This window comes from Notolepis coatsorum (genome assembly GCF_963971535.1).
Source record: "Notolepis coatsorum genome assembly, chromosome: 2".
NCBI classification, from domain to species: domain Eukaryota; kingdom Metazoa; phylum Chordata; class Actinopteri; order Aulopiformes; family Paralepididae; genus Notolepis; species Notolepis coatsorum.
In genome coordinates, this window is record NC_140166.1 from 195,082,721 (window position 1) to 195,104,494 (window position 21,774).

A 21,774-nucleotide genomic window follows, 5' to 3' on the forward strand; every position below is an offset into this window, starting at 1 on the left:
TTCACGCTAACCCCTCCTCTAGCTTGTCCCTGTTCTTCTTCTTCGGGTCACAACTGTTTTCGGTCTGACTTCCTGTGCTAACCTTCTAATCTACTCTGCTGCCACCTGTTGTCACAGAGGGGAATTGCAGCCATTTTGTAAAAAAAAATATATATATATATATATTAAAAACGGGGAAAATACGGGAACCGGATGACGGCGGGAAGGTAGGTTGAAATACGTGACAATCCCGGGGAAAACGGGGTGGTTGACAGAGCGTGTAACGGCTCAATACACAATTGTTAAGGGGATGCAGACCAGAGAAAGACTTTCGTCTTGTTTACATCAGGGTCCCCCATTTTCAATTCATCATAACATATATGACATACATGACATACAGATAGACAGTACTGCTACATCTATACATTTATGACATACCAGATTTACAAATACAGTACTGTTTGTGACATATAAAGGTATATTGGATCATGTCTCCAGCACCCCCACAGCAGTAGCTACAACAACCACTTACATCAAGGTTATAATCAACATTCATTCATACATTTGTACCCTCCTTGTTGTCCTATCCTACCAGGATCCATCTCATTGCCCTGACATGCAGCCTGGCACTAGTTGCAATACTGGGGCAGCAGCAAGACGACAAGTGGACCAAAACCATGCGGAAGTCCCCAGAGGTGAGTTATGTGTCAAAACTGTCAATGCAGTAGGTTCACTTTGTAACTTAACGATGATGACGACGCTTCAAAAGAAGAGATTATATTCACTTTGTTTGACAGTTATTGGTAGTACATTTGTTTGAATATGGACACCAGTGATGTCATTGGGGACATTGACTTGTTGTGTTGTGTTAATTACAGCACTAAACATGATGTAGATGAGAAATAGCAATACATTGGGCTAGATCCACAAAGAATGGGTTGCACAGTGGCAGTGCTAATTGCACCCTTACTTACAATTCATTATCAATTGAAAATGGGGGACCCTGATGTAAACAAGACGAAAGTCTTTCTCTGGTCTGCATCCCCTTAACAATTGTGTGTATTGAGCCGTACTGTATTGTACCCATTCTGCAATCTGTTAATAAAAATGTCATTCAATCATTCACCATAGTTTTATAGTCTACATTGAATGAATCAGTTCATTTATTATTAATTGAGCTCTAACAATGACATTACTGGTGGCCATATTCATACTAATTTATTCTCAATAACTTTATTCTTAAGTCAAACTAAATGAATGTGTGCAAAGGTTTGATGTGTGAGGTGTGTGGATTGTTTGTTTCTTTGTATATGGTATGATTATTTTGTGTAAATTAGGTTGTACGCCGACCATCAAGTAATAGTTGTTTAGTTTAGGAATAGGGGGCAGGTAATGTGGTAGATTCCCACAGACTTTCTACAATAATTTGAGGTTATTGTAGTACAATACAATGAGATTGATTAACTGGAAGGAGGAGGGAGAATGCATACTAATAGAATCGTTGGTCTCCTCATCTGACTTAGCAGATGAGGAATAAAACGTGTACGCCAAACAAACCAGAACTGTATTTCAACTCAACTGATTTATTTGAGTCAGGGCCAAGGGTGAATAAAAGGTTGACTTTTACATACAAAAGATGATCAGAGAACATTAACAGAGCTGTCCGCTGTACAGAAATATCACAATCAGGTTTGCATCTCCAACCTCAATACTGCACATCAAACAGTCGGCAACATAATCTGAACATACATTGAAAATACTGTAAGCCCTTTTTTGCATATAAGTAAGCCTGGTTTCTAAGCTAAGTTACATTCTAGTCTAACCAAACAATGCGGGTTCCATCCGGCTTACTTACATCAAAAAGCAGTAGTTTCTCTGGTCGGGAGGGGTCGGTGGAGCCCCCAGACCCCCCTGGTTGGTGTCTGGTCTGAGAGCTCTCGAATTATCATTTAGGGCCCTCCTATATACTATAATTTCTAGCCAATAATAGAATTCAGTTCACTATTACAGTTGATCCAATCAGGCGTCTCCTGTGGGCGGTTGATCTCTTGTGGGCGCCTTCTGTGAGCGGTGTCCTGTGGCGCTGGCAGCCCCTCCCTCTGGGTTCCTCTGTGTGTCTTCTCACGGGGGGGGGGCTGGCCTGATGTCCTTCTGGTGGGGGGTGTGAATACACTTTGGGCCAAACTACCATATAGTACTAATCTGATCACAGAGTGGGGGTGAAGAGTAGCTCTCGTCACCCCTGCTAGTTGGCAGAGTAGCTGTGATAACTTCTTTAACACGAGTGTAATCACCCTTCAAACCTTATTTCTAATATTATGGTTTACTCTTTTGATACTAAACAGTTGATTAATAGATTACTTTGTTTGTGAGTTAGTGTCCATGCTTCAACAAGTCTAAACTGGTCTGCCCTGTGTTCAACCCAGCTGTCTCTGCTTCTACATTTACATACTGTCAATTCAAGAAGGTGTTGTTTGTTCTCTAAATTAGTCATTGCTTGAGTGGGGGTTGAAATAACTGTTGCTGCTGTTATCTGATGTAACTGTCTCAAGTATGGTTCCTTATTTAGCCACTGAGTCCACTCTGCTATTGAAAGGTAGCTGTGATGATCTCTGATTATTCACACATATTATTTATGAAATAACACGTCAATATTTACCACAGTAACTATAAGAATTCTTCTTCTTCCTGCTCCTTTTGCCCATGGTAGAACGTTATTTATGATTTTGTATGAAAACTATGATTGAATTGCTTCCACGTGGCAAATAAAACTCTGAATCTGAGGTTGCATCTGATGTGCAAAATAAACCAGCATTGTTAATTTTTTGGTCAACTGCCCCTTTTAAGTAAAATGTGCTCTTCTTCAGATTGAAGACCAGAAGATGAACCCAGTGTTCAAGAGATTCCTCTCCAAGCTCATGAAGGAGGTGGAAAGAGTTGGTGTGGTAGGTTTTTAATTTCCTTTTCTCCCAATTCATCACCACCCCATCCAACCCAACTCATCACCACCCACCCATCCCAACTCATCATATATCTGTTCTATTTTTTCTTTTCTCTAGTCCGGTGACTTCAATAATGATGTCCTTTATGACGCTAAAGTGAAACTGTCCCGACAAGCAGTAGCGGAGATCCGGAAGCTCGTGGAGGGCGAGGAGAGCTGGCAAACGGGGGCTCTGGACGATGCCGTCAGCCAGATCCTGGTGGATCTTAAACCACATAACTATGAGGCCTGGAAGTGGCACTTTGAGGACTCCTTTGGCACACTGTTCATGGTGAGCTGCCTCCAGATCATCTATTGTGTTTAAATCCAAATGTGCAGGAGGGAAACGGCTGTGTTGATGGCAGACACCAGGCTTGCATGTAGATGCGCTTAGATGATGTGAAATATCAGTGTGTGTGTATATATATATATATATAAAGTTCTGATGGATTAGTTTTACCGAACAGTGTAGTATAGAGTTAGTTTCTGGTCACTGGAGACATCGAACATCTTTCTTATGTGTCAAAAGTCAAGTTAGAGCGCGCTCACAATAGTTGACACTGGGTGCTGCAATCCCGAAGATAAATGTAGAATAAAGCAAGAAGCCGGACTGGTCCGGCTTCCTGCTTTATGTGTCAAAAGAAAACACAGAAAATATAAGAAGCTTTGATTTGATTTCTGACATGTTACACATGTTACATGATCTATATTGAGGACATTTTCCTGATAACCACATTTTGTTTTAGCCTGTTATCCGCTTGATAAGCATACTTTGTTTTAGCCTGGTATCCACCTGATAACCGATAACGAAAGGTTATCCTATAACCTAGTTATATGAATACTGGCAGAGCGTCTCGCTCTTGCCATTATGAGATAACTCTTATCTCCTAGCACCTACTGTGCTCATGAACAAACAATTTGCACCCATGCACGTGACCAGGCCACGCCCCAGCGTCCTCCTATAAGACGCCGGACATGGTCACACTACCTTCCTCTGGAAAAAAAAGTTTCCAACATTGAAAACCCAACCAAGGGACCTCAGGGCGCTGAGAGCGAGATGCTCTGCCAGTATTCATATAACTAGGTTATAGGATAACCTTTCGTTATATTATCATACTGTCATCGCGTCTCGCTCTTGCCATTATGAGATATGGGGCAGAGCAGACGCGTGACCCGACAAGCGTACCCCCTGAGGGCCCGCAAGCCCCACCACCAGGGAGAAGGGGAGTCCCGTCCACCCGCCCGTCCTAACGAAGGGGGGGAGTCAATCAACTCCACCAAAGTGCGAAAAAAAGGGGGACCAGAAAGCCCTAAAAGCACACAGTACAGGCGGGACCATGTGTGACACAGCACCCCGTGGCACACACCCACACACCCCTGCTAGCCCACCGACTGGCGGGACGCAGGGGAGGTCCTAGACCTCAGAACCGCCTGGGAGACAACCCCCAGTCATGTCCACGAGGTAAAACTTAACGAAGGGACCCGGGGAGGACCAGGAGGCCGTAGCACAGATGTCCTCCACCGAGGCCCCCCCTAACATGAGTGGAGTGCGCCCTGACACCCCCAGGGGGGACCTGTCCAGCCAATGTGTAGGGCAATGCCCTCGCACAACCAATGTGACGCTTGGACAGTGCCTTACCAGCGCGAGGGCCACCGTAACAAACAACAGTTGATCGGCAGCCCTGAGATCCTGCGTCCGACTGAGGTAAACCCCCAAAGTATGGACAGGACACGACAGATGAAGGCTCGCCTCTAACCCACTAGCGTGAGGAGGCGGATGAAACGCCTGAATCATAATATCCCTGGAGCGAAAAGAGCTCTGGATATTCTTTGGCACGAAGACTGGATTAGGCCTCAGAGTCGCACGCTATTGGCCCGAATAGACAGGCACTCAGGCCGCACCGAGAGAGCACACAGCTCACCCACGCGTTTAGCGGAGGTGATGGCCAAAAAGAATGCGGTCTTCAAGACAGCTGCTCCAATGGCGCCTGCTCAGGGCTCTACGTCTACGCTAACCTTTTTCCCAAGGAGCACATGTGCTCCTAAATGAAAAGATTTAGGAGCACACAAATAAATTTAGGAGCACACAAAGATATTTAGGGGCATAGTGAAAATATTTCAAGTAACAGAGTTTATTTCTTTTTTCAAAAATAAATGTATATTTGTACTGTGCGTGCATGTGCAAACGGGAACGGGACACACATCTGTGCAATAGCACATACCACCAAAGTCACTGGCCTACTGTGTGCGTGTGTGTGTATCTGCGTGTGCAAACGTGAATGGGACACAGACATTTTAACTATTAAGTGATTAATGCCTACTGTGGCAAAGTTGTAGCCAACAACTAGGCCTAATAAGAAAGGCAGTGACATTGAACAAAAAGGAGACACTGGCATTACCACCAGGGCCATCAGTAGAGGGGACTGTAAGGTGCCCTTTCGGTATACTACCTTTGCTAAAACTGTGTTCTCTGTTAAAGGTGGTAACTACTGGAATAGCCTACCAGTTGTGATTAGAGTGTCCCACATACTCCATGTTCAAGACCCATCTTAAACTGCATCTTAAGGCAAACCAGAACTGTGATCATTTTTAATCTGATTTAGTTTATGTAACTTGTTTCTTGTTTTTATTGTTGTTTTTAATCATTGATTGTCACCATGCTTTACCCTAAGCAGGCTATTTATTTATTGAAAGAGTTTTGCTGTCTCCTGGTGTAAATTAGCTCTTGCTACAACCCTGCATGTTTACATTTTGTATTTTGTACTTGATGTTCATTAACATGTGCTGTCCCTATCAAATCAAACTACTGCTACAAAAGTCACTTAACTTTAGCTTTTGCCCCTTTTATGCATACAATGCCTATGTTTTGGCTAGTGTTGCTCTTCTAGAAAAATTATCCTTTCAGGGTTGCCTATTGAAATACTGTACACCTGCAGTACAGAAACATTGTTTATGAGTTTGCGTGTCAGGTAGACAGTCGATTCTGCCAATTACGTCACACCGCTTGCACTCCGGCCCTGCAGCTGGACCCTATTACCCACCTCTGCTGTTGATAACGCTAGCCAAGTTAGCATACACACATATACACACACGCACAGTGGGCCAATGACTTTGGTGTAGGGGTGTAACAATGCATCGCAATGCATCGATCCTAAGGGGAAAATTCAACTGCATCGATTTGAAAATGTTAGAATCGATTATCGCAATTTTAATGTGTACACAGTGTTGCTATTCTCATGTCAGTTACAGCCAACACAACGACATACGTTACTGCATCAACGTTATGATTAACAAAGCAAGGCATTCGTTTTGTTGCATTAACGTTATATTACTATTGCTATCGATAAATATAGGTGTTCTCAAATCTATTGCTATTGGCGGACTTTCAGGAAGTAAAAGAGAAAATGAGAGCTTCCGATTGGTCATTTCCTTTTTTCTTCTTCTTGAAACCAGTCACGTCACTACTGTGATTGGACCGTTGGCCTGAGTGCAATGTGGGACTTGTAGTTTTTGAACGATTATCAGCGGAGAAAAAAGCACGACTGAGGCTGTAATCTTCACTCGCACACCGTTTCTAGGGGCATATGCGAGCAATACGGTCGCACTGTAGAGCCCTGCTGCTCAAGAGGCTCAAACGGGGCCTCCGACAACCGGCCCAGGACCAGTTGGTGGTCCCACTCGGAGACAGAGAACGTTCCACAGGCTTGAGACGCAGAGCGCCAAGCAGAACGTTCCACGAGAGGGTGGCTGAACAATGTTCCGCCCCCACACTCGACCATACGCCACTCCCCAGCATAAGCCGCGGTAGAGGACGGAGCGCGCGCGTACCGGATAGCGTTAACCACAGAATAGTCAAGACGCATCCCCACCAGATTCACACTTTCAGCAGCCAAGCCTAGAGGCTGCCCCAGAACAGGAAGGCAGAACAGAGTTCCGCGTGCCTGAGAGAGGGCCCGCGGTGACCACGGAACAGGCCACGGCGGGGCCACCAAGAACTGAATCAGGGCCGGGGACCACACAGCTGAGCCCCGGCCCGGCACGACCAGGACCAAGTCCCGCGCCCCCGACGTACCCGCCCCAACAGCTGAGGTGTAAGGGGGGAAAGCGTACAGAATCCCGGACGGCCACGGAATCGGTCCCAGACCCGCCCGACTATGTCTGGACGTAGTCCCCACTCGTCAGGGTGAGGACCGCCCCACGACATCACACCTGCACCCACATTCACCCTGCCGGGGATGTGGAGAGCCCTCAGGCAGAGCAGATGGAGAACGCCCATAGCCAGAGCCCGACTGCCGCCCGGAGCAGAGCGCACTCCTCCCTGTCCGACAATATACGACGCTGACGTCGTGTTGTCCGTCCTGACCAAAACACGCTTGCCCACCACAAGGTGGTCGAGTCGTTTGAGGACCAGAAGGACTGCCTTCAATCCCAACACATTGAATGTAGCGCAGACCAGGCAGCATGGCAGCTGCCCCTACTGCGTTGGTCCGACACGTTCCCCCCCCATCCCATGAGGGAGGCGTCGGTGAAGACCGTGACGTGTGACAGCCTGCTGCCCAAGGGGACCCTGCAGGTGAGGGCACCAGATCCTCGCCAGAACACGAGGTCCCCCAGTACATGGGAACCTTCAGCCGCTTCCATATGTCTCACACCGGGTCCATTTCCATACTGGAAAAAACCACCTCTGCATCCTCCTCATGAAGAGGAGGCCAAGAGGGACCCCAGCAGCAGGCGCATCACGGACAGCGCCGTAACCGTCCTAGGACGGAACCTCCCGAGCGCGCCGAGAACCCAACCACTCGCCGCCGCTCCGAGAGGGATGCCCATATAGACCTTGAGCTTAGAAAAAGCCCAAGTACTCCACCCGTTGACTGGGAAGAGGAGAACTCTACTTCCAGTCTACAGCAAAACCCAGGCTGGTGAGACACCACCTGCCTGGTATGAGACCTGGTGATCTACCCTTACCGGCCAAGGACCAGAATGTCGTCCAGGGCAGAATACAATTCGTAACCCCCGACGACGCAGAGGCCCCAGCGCGGTCTCCACGCACTTGGTGAAGATGCGGGGAGCCAGAGAGTAGCCGAACGGCAGCCTCTGGTACTCGTACGCTAAGTCCTGCAAAGGAAGCATAGGTAAGCCCTAGGATGGAAGATCGGGATGTGAATACGCATCCTACAGGTCTATGGAGGAGAACCAGGCCCCCACCTGACAGCGTCTAACAGGTGGGAGACGGTCAACATTCTGAACCTTCCATGGGACAGGTCCAGTATGGGTCTGACACCCCCCCCCCCCCCCCCCGATTTCTCTGGCACCAGAGAATACCGGGAGGAAACGCCACGCATCGCGTCCTCCTTTGGGACCACAACGATGCCTTGCTTCGCCCACAGAGATTGGATCTCGTCGGCCAGAGCTGTCACTGCTGTTGACCCCGACAATAGGGTCTATACCAAACCTGAAAACGAGTGGGGTTGTGTAAACACAAGTCCCCGCCTCAGTGTTCTCTCCATCCACCTCGACATATGGCACTGCTGTAGCCATATGTGATGATAATCCCAAGCACACCCACCGCCACCTTGGCGCTGGTCCGCCAGGAACCGTAGATAGGCGGCCCGGTCCTACCCTCTGTGCGTTGCCAACCCTGGACCCGCCAACCGTGCGAGCAGGGTGTCTCGCGGAGTCAGGATATTGGACCCTGACACTACCAACGAGGCAATCGCACCCAAGGGGGGACCCCGACAGAAAGGGCCGGTTTGATACAGGGGAATCTGACATCACACTGGGTGACAAAAGCTCCCCCACTGGACACCTCCCCGGCATGGATTGCTGAGGAACTGTTCTACAGCTGGACATGCAAGGCGTGAGGTCCCCACACTGCCCGATAGGGTGGGTTCCTACACACCGTAGCCCTGCAGTGATATTACTACCACCCAAATCACGCGCGCCTGTCTGACCACCGCCGGTCTTCCGGCCGTGGGAGGCACTAACGTGATACCCAGCCTGGCGAGGGCGGTGCTGGCGGAACTCGCACTGCGACCCCAAGGGCCTCGAGCTCCCCCGCTGACAACCTTTGTTGTTGACAGACACAACACCAAGCTCACCAAACACAGACACAGAACGTGGCGTGGGAGCCGCTTGACAGCACAACATTCTCACGGACAGACCCAGGCCTAGCCAGCAACTGGATGTCAGCCCCTGTCCCCATAAGAAGCGAAACGTGGGGCCGCTTGCGCTTCATTGAAGGCACGCGGCCCGCAGCCAAAGGAAACAAATCAGAGCCCTTATCCCGCTGGTGTTGGGGGGAGGGGGGGGAGTGACCGGAGAGCGAGCTAGACACAGCTAGACGGCAATGTTTTTTTAGGGCGTGCTCATCTAATGTAGCCGATCCCTCGGCCGCGAAGGCTGTCGGCCTTGCGATCACCTGTTTTCTTTGTGTCCAGGGTACCTCAGGCAAGGGAAACACGGCCGCTGGTTGAGGGCCTCGCCACAGCCGCTGGCGAGGCCGCGCCCTCACCTCTGGCTGCGTGGTGTGAGGCGGTGTGGGGCCTAGGTCAAATACCGCCCGTGCTCCTGCGGAAAGACCAAAGTCCCTCTGCGGAGAGGGGAGACCTGAGGTGGGAAAAAACGTCTCCTCCTCAAGGGGAGACTGATCCAACCAAGATGTCTGTAAACAACCGTTGACAGCATCCTAGCCCTCCTTGCGACTAGGTCAAAAGCTAATACCTTGCGCGATGTTTTGACGTCGGCTGGCCCTAAGGCCCCACCACCCGACACCATTCTTGACAGAAAAAACAGCAATTCGAACAATGTTGCTAGTCGCTGTTAATTCTATACCGCGGAGGTATAGGCTTTAACAGCCCACCAGCCACCTGCCGGGCCGACTCGCCTCATGGCGTCGGCCGGGCGGGACACCGTTCCACCATGTCAGAGGCAAAGGACTGATGCCACCTGCTTCACAAGCATGGAGCACCAGTGGTGGCTGCAGACAAAAGACTACTACTAGTGAAGCACTGCCTCACTAGTAGGCATGCAGCAACCTCCACTGTGGTGTGCACCCATGAAGGGGTAAATGAATAAATGGACAAAAAATCCACTAACACACTGCAGAATGGGCTAGCCCATACACACAAATGTTAAGGGGATGCAGACCAGAGAAAAACACCAGTCCCGCACACAATTCATAGATTCACAAAAAGCACACCAGCCCTAGACCTCAGCCCATCCACCCATGAAAATGGTAAACAAGCCCCCGTCAAAACTCCCAACATTAGACACCGATTGACCGTCAGCATGAATGGTTAAGAGGAGGGAAGACCTTTTAGTAAAGACAGCCCTCGGCGGGGAACAAGAACGGAGACCCAGCATTGTAGCATTAGCATTAGCCACGCGCACTAGGATAGCCGGGAAAACACCCAAAACAGACGACCATGTTTTCCCAAATATCCTGCCCCTCGCGCCAATACACGACTCTGCTGTCTCACGGGACAACGAGCAGTATCACAAATGCTAGCATTAATGCCTTGCAGCGCAGGCCCTACCTGTGCGCGACCTAGCCCGACAGCTAGCCGCCGCGCAATGTCCCTCGATCCGCTGTCACGAGACGAGGAAACCCCAGGACAGGCCTGATGCGCTGTTAGGATGTGCCGAGAAGATTCCAGGGGCTGGTGAATCTCCGGCGAAAACCCAACATTGTGTAATTTCTCTCTGGTTCTAGTTCATGGAGTGCACTGCAGCGTCCATGTTGGAAACAAAAAAAGAGGAAGGTAGAGTGTGACCATGTCCGGCGTCTTATAGGAGGACGCTGGGGCATGGCCTGGTCACGTGCATGGGTGCAAATTGTTTGTTCATGAGCACAGTAGGTGCTAGGAGATAAGAGTTATCTCATAATGGCAAGAGCGAGACGCGATGAGAGTATGATAATATAACCATACTTTGTTTTTGTTTTAGCCTGGTATCCGCCTGATAACCGATAACCATACTTTGTTTTAGCCTGGTATCCGCCTGATACCTGATATTAACCATACTTTGTTTTAGCCTGGTATCCGCTCGATACCTGATAACCATACTTTGTTTTAGTTTTAGCCTGGTATCCGCCTGATAACCGATAACCATACTTTGTTTTAGCCTGGTATCGGCCTGGTGCATCCCTATTGCCTAGTGTTACGTCTCGTGTCTGTTTGGCTTCCACCTCCAGGTGTGCATATGTGTCATGGTCATAGTGGTCATCATCTTCACTTCGCTGTGGTCACCAGTGCCCTGGTTCGACCAGGTCAAGAGGCTGCTCTCCATCTGCTTCTTCATCAGCATCATCCGGAACTGGTTTTACCTGTATAATGTACGGTAACCATGGTAACCACTAGTTAATAACCAGACAGTACTGACTGTGTTTTAGTTATCACTGAATGCGTTTCACCTATAAGCTAAATATGTTTCATGCTTAATGTCTGCTTGTTTAGATTGCCCTTGCTGAGCACAAAAACAACATAGCCAAGATGGACAGTATCAGTGAGAAATGTACTGGACTGAGGAACATTCATTGGGCTGATACCCGTCAGGGTAAGATAATTGAATATTTGAAAACCCTTTTGATATCTGAGTACTATCATATATTATATTACTAGGCTATATATTAATGAAGCAATTCATTCTCAAAATAACTCAAGCTGTCAAAGATGTTTTGCTCAGGTTCAGTCACATCAGACTGTGGCCCTATGCTCTACTTTGTTGTGGCATTTTGGCCCATCACCCATCAAACCAGTCATACACTGGAAGGGATAGTTCAGATTTTTGGACATTGTATGAAATACTTGCCAGTAGTATAGTCAATACAAAGCTATTCGCTTATTTAACAAGTCCCATGGTTGGGAGTTCTGGCCGGGTTCCGAGCAAACCCGAAAGCAAACGGGATCAGAAGCGCCAAAACGTTTCAACCCACACCACAATATGAAGGGTTTCCTATTTCCAACACAAAACCACCGTCCTGCATTTCTGATTCTGCTATCACTTGGCACTATTTTGTTTATTGGGGGGGAGAAGCGTATTACTACGGGCTGGAGCCAGTTCACAGGTAGCGTGGCCTATCAGCTGTTTTTTAAATGCAGAAGGACCAGGCATGTTGTGATGTAGATTAAAACCTTTTTGAGTTTGTAGCTCCCAAATCCCCATTTGCTGCCTGTCTAAAGCTACCGGGTTCACTCTGAAACCCAGTCAGAACTCTGACCACGGGACTTGGTAAGTAACTGGCAACTATTTCATACAACCTAATGTCAATAGTTTGTACCACTGTATATAGTTATACATACATTATCTTAGCATATTTACTCTGTAGCCTTGTCATATATACTCCACATATTCACACGTGACACTGTACTGTATATTGCTATGCACTTTACTGTTACTTTGCACTCTGCCAACTTCACATTTCGTTGTACTCTACTTGTGCTGTGCAATGACTATACAATTGTATCTAAAGCTGCTTAGGGCATGGTGACATCAGCATCATTTGATTATCTATTAGATACGGCCAACTTCAAGAAAGCATACATTTGTCATATTTATAACAAAGTAATTCGATAGGTCATAGATGTCATGTAACTTTACACAATATTTACACAATATTTGGTTGTACTTGAGTGTCTGACTCTTGAAGTGGTACTTTGCAACAGATGACCCCTGTATGAAATACTATGACAGCCTCGTCGACCCCATCTTGCTGGTACCTCCAATCAAGGTAGGGCACATAATGTTATTGACTTGATGTGTGGTCAGTAGGGCTGGGCGATTAAACGATAACGATAATTATCACGATATATTTTTCCTCGTTTATAGATATGAAACGTGGTCGATAATAATTTTTTTTTATTGAGACCTGCAACAGGACAGTGGACAGACTTGTCTTGCTTGCCTGCAACTTAAAGTAATAGCTTTGCTTGTCCAAATGACAATACTGACCAAATTGATATTTATTTTTCTCTTGTCCATTTATTTTGTTTGCTTTCTAATTTAAAATACAGTTTGAAACCGTCTGTACACAGTAGGCTATGTGTGCTAGTAGAGCTAGTCTCCAGTTGCGAGTCACGGTGCACGTGTGCAGTGGTTTGTCCATCAAAAAAGCTCCAAAAGATAGGAAAGAAACTAGCATAGCCAGAACTGTTCAACTCCCCTGGAGCCACAGCCAGCAGAGAATAATAATAATAATAATAATAATAATAATAATAATAATAATAATAATAATAATAATAATAATAATAATAATAATAATAATAATAATAATAATAATAATAATAATAATAATAATAATAATAATAATAATAATAATAATAATAATAATAATAATAATAATAATAATAATAATAATAATAATAATAATAATAATAATAATAATAATAAATAATAATAATAATAATAATAATAATAATAATAACTTTATTTGTATAGCATTTTCATACAGAAGTTGCAGTTCAAAGTGCTTCACAACAGAAAAAAATACAGGCATAAGCGAGCATACAAATTATAGAGCGGTAGCAAGGTAAGGTAAATCAGTGTTTCACATTAGGATCTAGCATCCCAATAGGTCTTTCTGTTTACAGTTTCATTCAGTAATACAAATAATAAAAATAGTTTAAAATGATTCAGTTTTAAAATAGGCAAATTATATAATAGAACGGACATTATTTAACATGCAACAGAGCAGTGCATCAGTAAGAAGTGAAAAGTGTGATAAAATAGTAACATTTTGAATTACAACAGAGCAGTGATCTTAAAATTACAGTGCATAGGAGGTAGTGAGATAAAACTTGCATAGAACCGACACGTGAATTTGATAGGAAGTGTATAAAAGTAGGTAGGGTAAGAATAATGCAGGTAAAGTACAATTTGTGTCAGGATATCCCTGATGTTTCATTTAAATGCCTGAGCAAAGAGATGGGTTTTAAGCTGTCTTTTGAAGATGTCTAGTGAGTTGGCTTCCCTGATGTTTTGGGATAGTTTGTTCCATAGTTTTGGGGCATAGTTGATAAAGGCTGCATTACCGATCCTCTTTTGACTGTTTCTGGGAGCCTCTAGTAGTCCAGCAGCTGATGATCGCAGTGTTCTTGCTGGCCTGTAATTTACTAGAGTGTTGGCGATGTAGCTAGGTCCCTGTCCATTTAGAGCTTTGCATGTAAGGAGAAGGACCTTGAAGTCAATTCTAAATGTTACAGGAAGCCAGTGTAGAGCAGGTAAGACTGGACTAATGTGCTCTTTCCTTTTGGTTCTAGTAAGCAGTCGGGCTGCAGAGTTTTGGATTAGCTGAAGCCTGTTTACTTTAGCTTTCAAACCAGCTGCAGCCTGAGAACTGGAGTGTGAGGGGCTGTAACACTAAAGATGGCGGCAACGAAAAAGAATTGCTGCAAAAGAAACACATTTGTTGTTTAAAAAAAAAATGTATACTAATAAAAATATCGATAATTATCGATATCGAACGATATGAAATATATTGTGATAAAATTTTTGGCCATATCGCCCAGCCCTAGTGGTCAGTGTGTGTATGAAAAACGACATATCCGATGAGACGGTCACTATACAAACAGCCCTCTTTGTTTTTAGGCCATAACGTTCACCATCACCACCTTCATCACAGAGCTTCTGAAGTACACCGGCCAAGGGATCAGCAAGTTCAACCTGCAGATCCCTGTTCTCACTATAGTACTCACTATAGTACTCAAAAGATACTGGAAGTAACATATTTGCATTTCGATTATTAATTTCAATTCTTAATTTTTTATTTATTTTTTTACTTTGTTAATTAATACCCTAGTGTTGGATTCTGATTAATCAGCCGGTATCACGTCTTCGTCTGTTTGGCTTGTGTTCTCATCTCCATCCATTGACTCTGCGTTGTGTATTTTATTCCCCCGACGTCTCCTCATACTGGCTGATAAACCTCATCATTCCCCGTTAGTGCAATCCGCAACCATAATAATTCACCACCTTCGTAAGAATTCGACACCTTGACAGCATAATACCTTTCTTGAAAGAGCGTTGTTTATTAAATAAACAGAAGCCTCAGCTCAGATGTTATCAGATCGTATTGTCATTGCTATCTATTCAGTCCAATAGGGCCTTGTCGTTAGCCAAAACCTTCCTCGTGTTAGCCGAAGCTAAAGATGATGTGGCATTCCCCCCCCCCCCCCCCCTCTGTGATGAGAGGAGGGAGCCTCTGATGGTTTCGCCTCTTCTGTGTGATCTCAGTCGTTCTTAGTCTCAGTCTAGTCTGCCTTACACCCGGAAACACTGTTAGATTTATAGGACCTCCGTCATAGCAACGGCGGCCTTGCCCCTCTCCTGGTTGTCATGCGACGCGCTGTCATGACAACTGCTAATAACCTTTCACACACATTAAAAACGCAGTTTCTAATGATGTCAAACCTCTCCCTCGCTCTGTGCCTGTTCGTATCAGCTTGTTGATGTGCTGTGGAATGCAAAACATTCTGCCCGCTGCTCCTACAGTCTGCTGCTGCAATCCCCCTCTGCCCAGTTTGACTAGAGATAGAGACACACATGCAAACCCTGATGCAAACCCTGATGATAATGGTAATGCTATATATCAGTTATAAACCAAATATACATTGAAAAAACACTGTTTTCTTTCACTAGTTACAGTACAGCAACCAAATTAAACTATCAAGTCAACTGACAATGTGAATAGTATGAAAAAAATTTAAGATTTTTCAAAAAAAGAAAAAAATCTCCTGCGAAATAAGCTGTGACCTGTTTTGACCTGCACCTCAAAGAATCGGAATCGAGAATCGTTTAGAACAGGAATCGAAATGGAGAATCGGAATCGGAACCGGAATCGTTCAAATCCAAACCCTACTACCAGTGCAGTTGGGGAGCTGTGTGCTGAGCGCACTCAAGCTAACACTGACTTATCTTCACCTAAAGCTAAGGCTGCTACCTCACCGCAAGCTAAAGCTAAGGCTGCTACCTCACCGCGAGCTAAAGCTAAACCTGCTACCTCACCGCAAGCTAAAGCTAAACCTCCAAATCCAAATAGAAACTCTTCTCAAGTCCAATCCAGTGAGGACAGTGTGGCATCTGCATCTCACACTGGACAGACTGAAAAGGCAAAAGAGGATCAGCCCTTGCAAGCAACACGAGGGAACAATGCTCAGGTGAGCATTAACACCTCTTCTAAATGCACACGAACCATCTCAGTATAAAGCAACTTGTTCCTTGTTGCATACCAATACTAAGCAATAAACATGTGATGGGTCTAAGTGTGATTTTATCAGTCTATGATAAGTGACATTTAAGATGCCCTTTTTGTTTGTTTGAATTGCTTCAGCATTGTTCATGCACCAATGGGATGATAATTAAGATGCTGCATAAGTTGGTAAATTTTTTTTTTTATAATTTCTTTATTGCAGGAAAAGTAGTACATACATTTACAATCGTCAGTATTATACATTTTCCATCTGTAGAAGGGTGGATTATCCCTGCTTGTGGGAGTAGTAGTACACAGTCACTGGGTAGCAGGATACTATAGAATTGGACCTATATGTACCCCCGTCTTTGGCCCGGATCGTCGTTCTGGAGGGCTTGCAGCAGGAGTGGATGGGGCCCAGGATTTACTAACCTGGGGAATGGTACTCTGGTCTCCCTCGCCTTCCAAGGCGGTCAGCAGTAGCTCCCCACACACTCACTTCCCCCAGTACCTCCGACAGCCCTCCCACACCCGGTGACTGTCAGTTCAATAGTATTATTGGGCTTCCCTTTAAGCAGTACCCTTCCTTGACCACCTGTATAGACCCTTCAAATGCTATTCTGTGAATGGGGTGTAAGGGTTAAATAATTATGCAGTCACAGTATTTACCCAGGGGTTAGGTTAGCAAATGGAAGAAACAGACACACACACAGTGCTCCCAATAAGATCTACTTTGTATTTAAGCCTGGGCAGGTTATCAGTTACAGGTAGTACTTCAGATTTATTCAGACAGCACTTATTCATAAATGGCACCGGGTGCTCTCACTGATAATGTAGGGCAGGCGTGTCAAACTCATTTTCACAGAGGGCCACATCAGCATTATGGTTGCCCTCAAAGGGCCAAAGACCGTATAAATGTTAATGTAATGTAAAATAAATGTAGCTACTCATTTACATATTGTTAAACATGTTTCTGTATTTATTACTTATTCAAGTTATACATATTGCATTGCATAGATGTAAAAATATATGTTAGCTTATGTTATTTTAACAAATAATTTTAGCTTATCAGAACCCCATATTACTCCATTAATCAATGATCAAACCATTCAAGTAAATAACAAAGAAGAAGATCATCAAATACAAGCTATGACATTAAGTTTGTTCAAAACCTTTTTGTCACAGTCAAGAGGGGCAGAACTAACAACTGAGTAATGAAATTGCTATTATGTGTCTGCATGAACACACAACTGTAACTGTACTCAAAAATAACAAAATAAGGGTTGTCTCAGTTCACAACTAAATTGGTCAAGTTTTGGGTGGGACTTGTTTGCGTCCCTACAGCTTCTTATTCAATTGAGCGAGATGCTCGGTTATGTCACACAGCCAGTTTGCATCTGACAGTTCAGACAATATTTCTTCAACCCTTTGTTACCTATTCCGCCTGGATCTTTTTTGTATTTTGGGCTGTAAAATTGTCAAAGAATGTCTGAGGAGTAAGTGCTTTTGGCTTTTTTCCTTTGTTACTTCATCAATACCTCAGATGTTCAACATACATCTATGTGTAAGAATGTGTAATAACTAAGGCTGTCAAAGTTAAAGCTTTATTAACGCATTAACCCACAATTATTTGAACGCCCTATTTTTTAACCCAAGATTAATGTTCTTGGGGGGCCACATCAAATGACGTGGCGGGCCACATTTGGCCCGCGGGCCATGAGTTTGACACCTATGATGTAGGGGAACACTATTCCCACCATAGGCACCGCGTGCTCAATACATTAATAACACCCCGCTTGTACTAGGGGAGACCCAGGCATAAAGTAGAGAAACATTGGGAATTCAAACAACAAGAATAATAAAAATACCAAAAGAAACCAAGCAAATGTGGGCCCACGTTACCAAAATAAAACCTACACTAAAGCCGGCTTAGATTGTTTGGGGTACCCCTTAGACACTGGTTGTTAGCGTTCACTTGAATGGACGTTGATGTGGATACACGAGGTACCGTTCGTACTTAGTCAAGATGGCGGACCCACTCTTATCACCTCTCGTCCAGGTGACAAGATGGCGTCGGCGATCCCGCGAGCACAGCCAGCGGGCTGGGCGGACAACATGGGCAGTGGTGGGCTGGAGGAGCGTGCTGTGATGGCGACCTCTGCTGATGGGAAGAGGCGTCCTCTGCGACGTCGGGGAGACGTCCACTGCTGGCGATTGCTTGCTGCTGTCGCGCGAGCTAATACTGTTGCTACCCTAAACACAGCTAAACTTCGGGTCTGGATGCACCCTCCTGCTATATCGGTTGTACTACTAACGCAACGTGGCTGACTATACCACCGGTCTTCAGCGCCGCGCGCCCGGTAGTCTACTGGCGTCAGACGGAGCCGTTAGCAGCATGCTAATACACCGCAAACTTACTACTATAACCCGTTAACTATAGACGTTAGTCCCGTTAACTATGGACGTTAGTCCTTCGTTCTGTATTGCTTACTCACACACTATCGCTGGTACTTCTAGGATAACCCGTCAACTAGCAAGTACTTCTTGTCACCCGTCGCTCTCCAACGGGGCTCTTCCACATAACTTCTGCAACAGGGCTCTTCCAGAGCACACGCCCGCTGCGACTGTTCACGGTCGAGTTCACTGCCGAAGAGGGCTTCCTGGTCCTCTGGCCCCCAGGTAACTCCCTCTTCCTCGTTGCTTCCCTCTCTCCTCCGCTCCACCTCCCACCACTGCCACTCTGCCCCCTGCTGGCAACCGCCACTGATCCCGCTCTAGGACCACTCCAGAAAGGGAAAAGGTGCTTCAATGTTATTGTTAGTGATCCATACTGAAGCCGGAGAAGAGTAGCACCTCACCTCGTTATTAGACTGGGCGAGCTATCAAAAGGAACACTGTTTATCACACTTTATACACACACAGGGAAAGTAACAGTTAGTTAGCACTTCTGAATACTTAGTAGAATATTCAGGCTGCTACACAGGAGGGGGGGAGGGGGCGGAGTTAGAAAATAGGAGTAAAATAACGATAAAAGATAAGGAAGTGCAGTTAGAGGTGTAAAGCTCTATCCTTTCTAAGTCTCTTCATTGATAGTCAGGGTATCGATGTGTTGCAGAAATGGTTGCCAGGTCACTTGGAATGTTTCAAGGGAGCCCTTTAGGGAGAATCTGATTCGCTCAAGCTTAAGACAATGTAATATCTCATGTATCCATCTGTTGTGAGTGGGTGGGGAAGGGTGTATCCACTTAAAGAGAATAAGTCTCCTAGCGAGGAGGGTAGTAAACGCTATAACTCGTTTTGCAGCCCTAGATATTATCGTAGGGGTATTCGGGATTCCAAAAAAGGCAGTGAGTGGATCTGGGTCTAACGTCACTCCCAGGACCCTACTCAGCGTATCGAATATTGTAGTCCAAAACTCTGTGAGTTTGGGGCACGTCCAAAACATATGCATATAATCGGCTGGAGATTGTTTACATCTATTACATGCATCCGTTCTATCCGGGTATATCTTTGCTAACCTCGCATTGGTGTAGTGAACTCTATGCAGTATCCTACACTGCAGCAAACTGTGTCTTGCACATATAGAGGAAGTGTGTACAAGGTCTAATATATGATCACATTGTTCATCTGTAATGATAATTCCCAGATCTTCGTCCCATTTAGCTTTCAGGGAGTCTAAGCAAGTTGGGTTCATCCAAAATATTTTATCATATAAAATTGAGACAAGCCCTTTCCGCCCGGTACCGAGCGATAGTAGAGGGTCAGTCCTAGAGTCTGGAGGACGGCCAGGGAATTGTGGGAATTGGTTCTGAACAAAATGTCTGATCTGAAAAAAACGGAAAAGGTGGGAATTTGGGAGACCAAATTTTTTCGACAATTCTGCAAAAGACGAGAACACACCTCCAGAGTAGAGGTCATTAATGGTTAGCAAACCTTTGTTTGCCCAGCTTCTGAATACAGGGTCAGAACAGGATGGTAAGAATAGGTGATTACGAGAGATTGGAGCTAACCCTGACGGAGCGTGTAGGCCAAATTGTTTCCTAAACTGACTCCAGATTTTCAAAGTTTCCGTCACAATTTGGTTCTGAGCCACCTGTTTAATAGGGATCGAAATGGGTAATTGGGATGTTGCAACAGACCAGAGTGAGTACTTCGAAGAGGAGACTTCCATCCGAGCCCATTGGGGTTGGTCTTCTTCCTCCCTCCTGGTCCTCCAGTAAAGGAGTTTGTTTATATTACATGCCCAGTAGTAATAGCGAAGATTAGGCAAAGCCAAACCCCCTTCCGATTTGGGAAGTTGCATAATCGTCCTCTTAATACGTGCTCTTTTTTTGCCCCACAGGAATGAACCTATAAGTTGATCAATCGAAGTGAAAAAGGCTTTATTAATAAATATTGGTATATGCTGAAAAGCGTATAGAAATCGGGGTAGGACCACCATCTTTATCAGGTTAATCCTTCCCAGAAGCGAGAGGGGGAGAGAGGACCATCTCGTCAGATCTAGCTTAAAGCGCTCCAGCAGAGGACGGAAATTCTTTGCGAAGAGCTCCGTCTGTGATTTGGCCATAAAAATCCCTAGGTATGTGAATCCTTCCGTGGCCCTTTTAAAGGGGAAAAGCGATTGAGCATTAACCGGTAAATATTCACTTTTCTGGAGATTAAGTTTGTATCCAGAGAGCTGCCTATGTTGTTCTAAAATATCCAGGATAACAGGGATGGACGATGACGGATTGGAGACATAAAGTAGGAGATCGTCGGCATACAATGAGAGTTTATGAACCAGGCCGAACCTCTCAATCCCCTCAAATCTAACCTCACTGCGAAGCCAAATGGCTAAGGGTTCTGCGGCCAGCGCGTAGAGCAAGGGAGAAAGCGGGCATCCTTGACAAGTACCGCGATAGAGCGCAAACTGGCCCGACTTGGTACCATTCACATTGACCGAGGCCACCGGAGACGAGTATAGGAGTCTTATCCATGAAATAAAACCCGGTCCCAAACCGAATTTCTCAAGTGTATGGAACAGGTACCTCCATTCCACTCTGTCAAACGCTTTCTCAGCATCTAGGGAGAGTACCATTTCTGGCGCGCCAGTCGTGGTTGTGAAAAGGATATTTAGCAGCCTTCTGGTGTTAAAGAAGGATTGCCTGTCCATGATGAAACCCGTCTGATCCGGGTCTATCAGGAACGGGACCACCTTCTGAAGACGGCATGAAAGGACCTTAGCCAATATTTTACAATCCACATTAAGGAGGGAGATTGGTCTGTAACTGCAACAAAGGAGAGGGTCTTTACCTTTTTTGAGCAGCAGGGATAATGACGCCTCTGATAGCGTGGGTGGCAGTTGGCCCTTTAGAAGGGAGTCGTTATATACTCTCAGTAGGAAAGGAGCAACCAACACGGAGTACGTTTTATAAAATTCTGTAGTATAGCCATCTGGCCCGGGTGATTTACCACTTTGTAAAGATTTGATTGCCTCAGTCACTTCACAGATAGTTATAGGCGTGCCTAACTCTTCAGCCTCCGCTCTATTCGCTTGAGGGTACTTGAGAGACTTGAGGGGGTTTGGGCGATCCCAGTCCTGCTGGGAAGATTCCGACGTGTAAAGTTTGGAATAATAGTCAGAGAAAATTTC

At 45.6% G+C, this 21,774-nt stretch overlaps 1 protein-coding gene across 1 annotated transcript; it reads left to right on the forward strand.

The window, feature by feature from the left end:
* Positions 1-192: 192 nt before the first annotated feature.
* Positions 193-20,490, forward strand: LOC311223676 (chloride channel CLIC-like protein 1; the record flags this gene model as incomplete). Its single annotated transcript, XM_084308448.1, has 9 exons — positions 193-206; positions 575-674; positions 2,847-2,924; positions 3,039-3,251; positions 11,151-11,291; positions 11,413-11,512; positions 12,622-12,686; positions 14,543-14,641; positions 20,485-20,490. 9 exons carry the CDS (start codon positions 193-195, stop codon positions 20,488-20,490), a joined length of 816 nt encoding a protein of 271 aa, XP_084164574.1.
* Between the last annotated feature and the right edge of the window lie 1,284 nt (positions 20,491-21,774).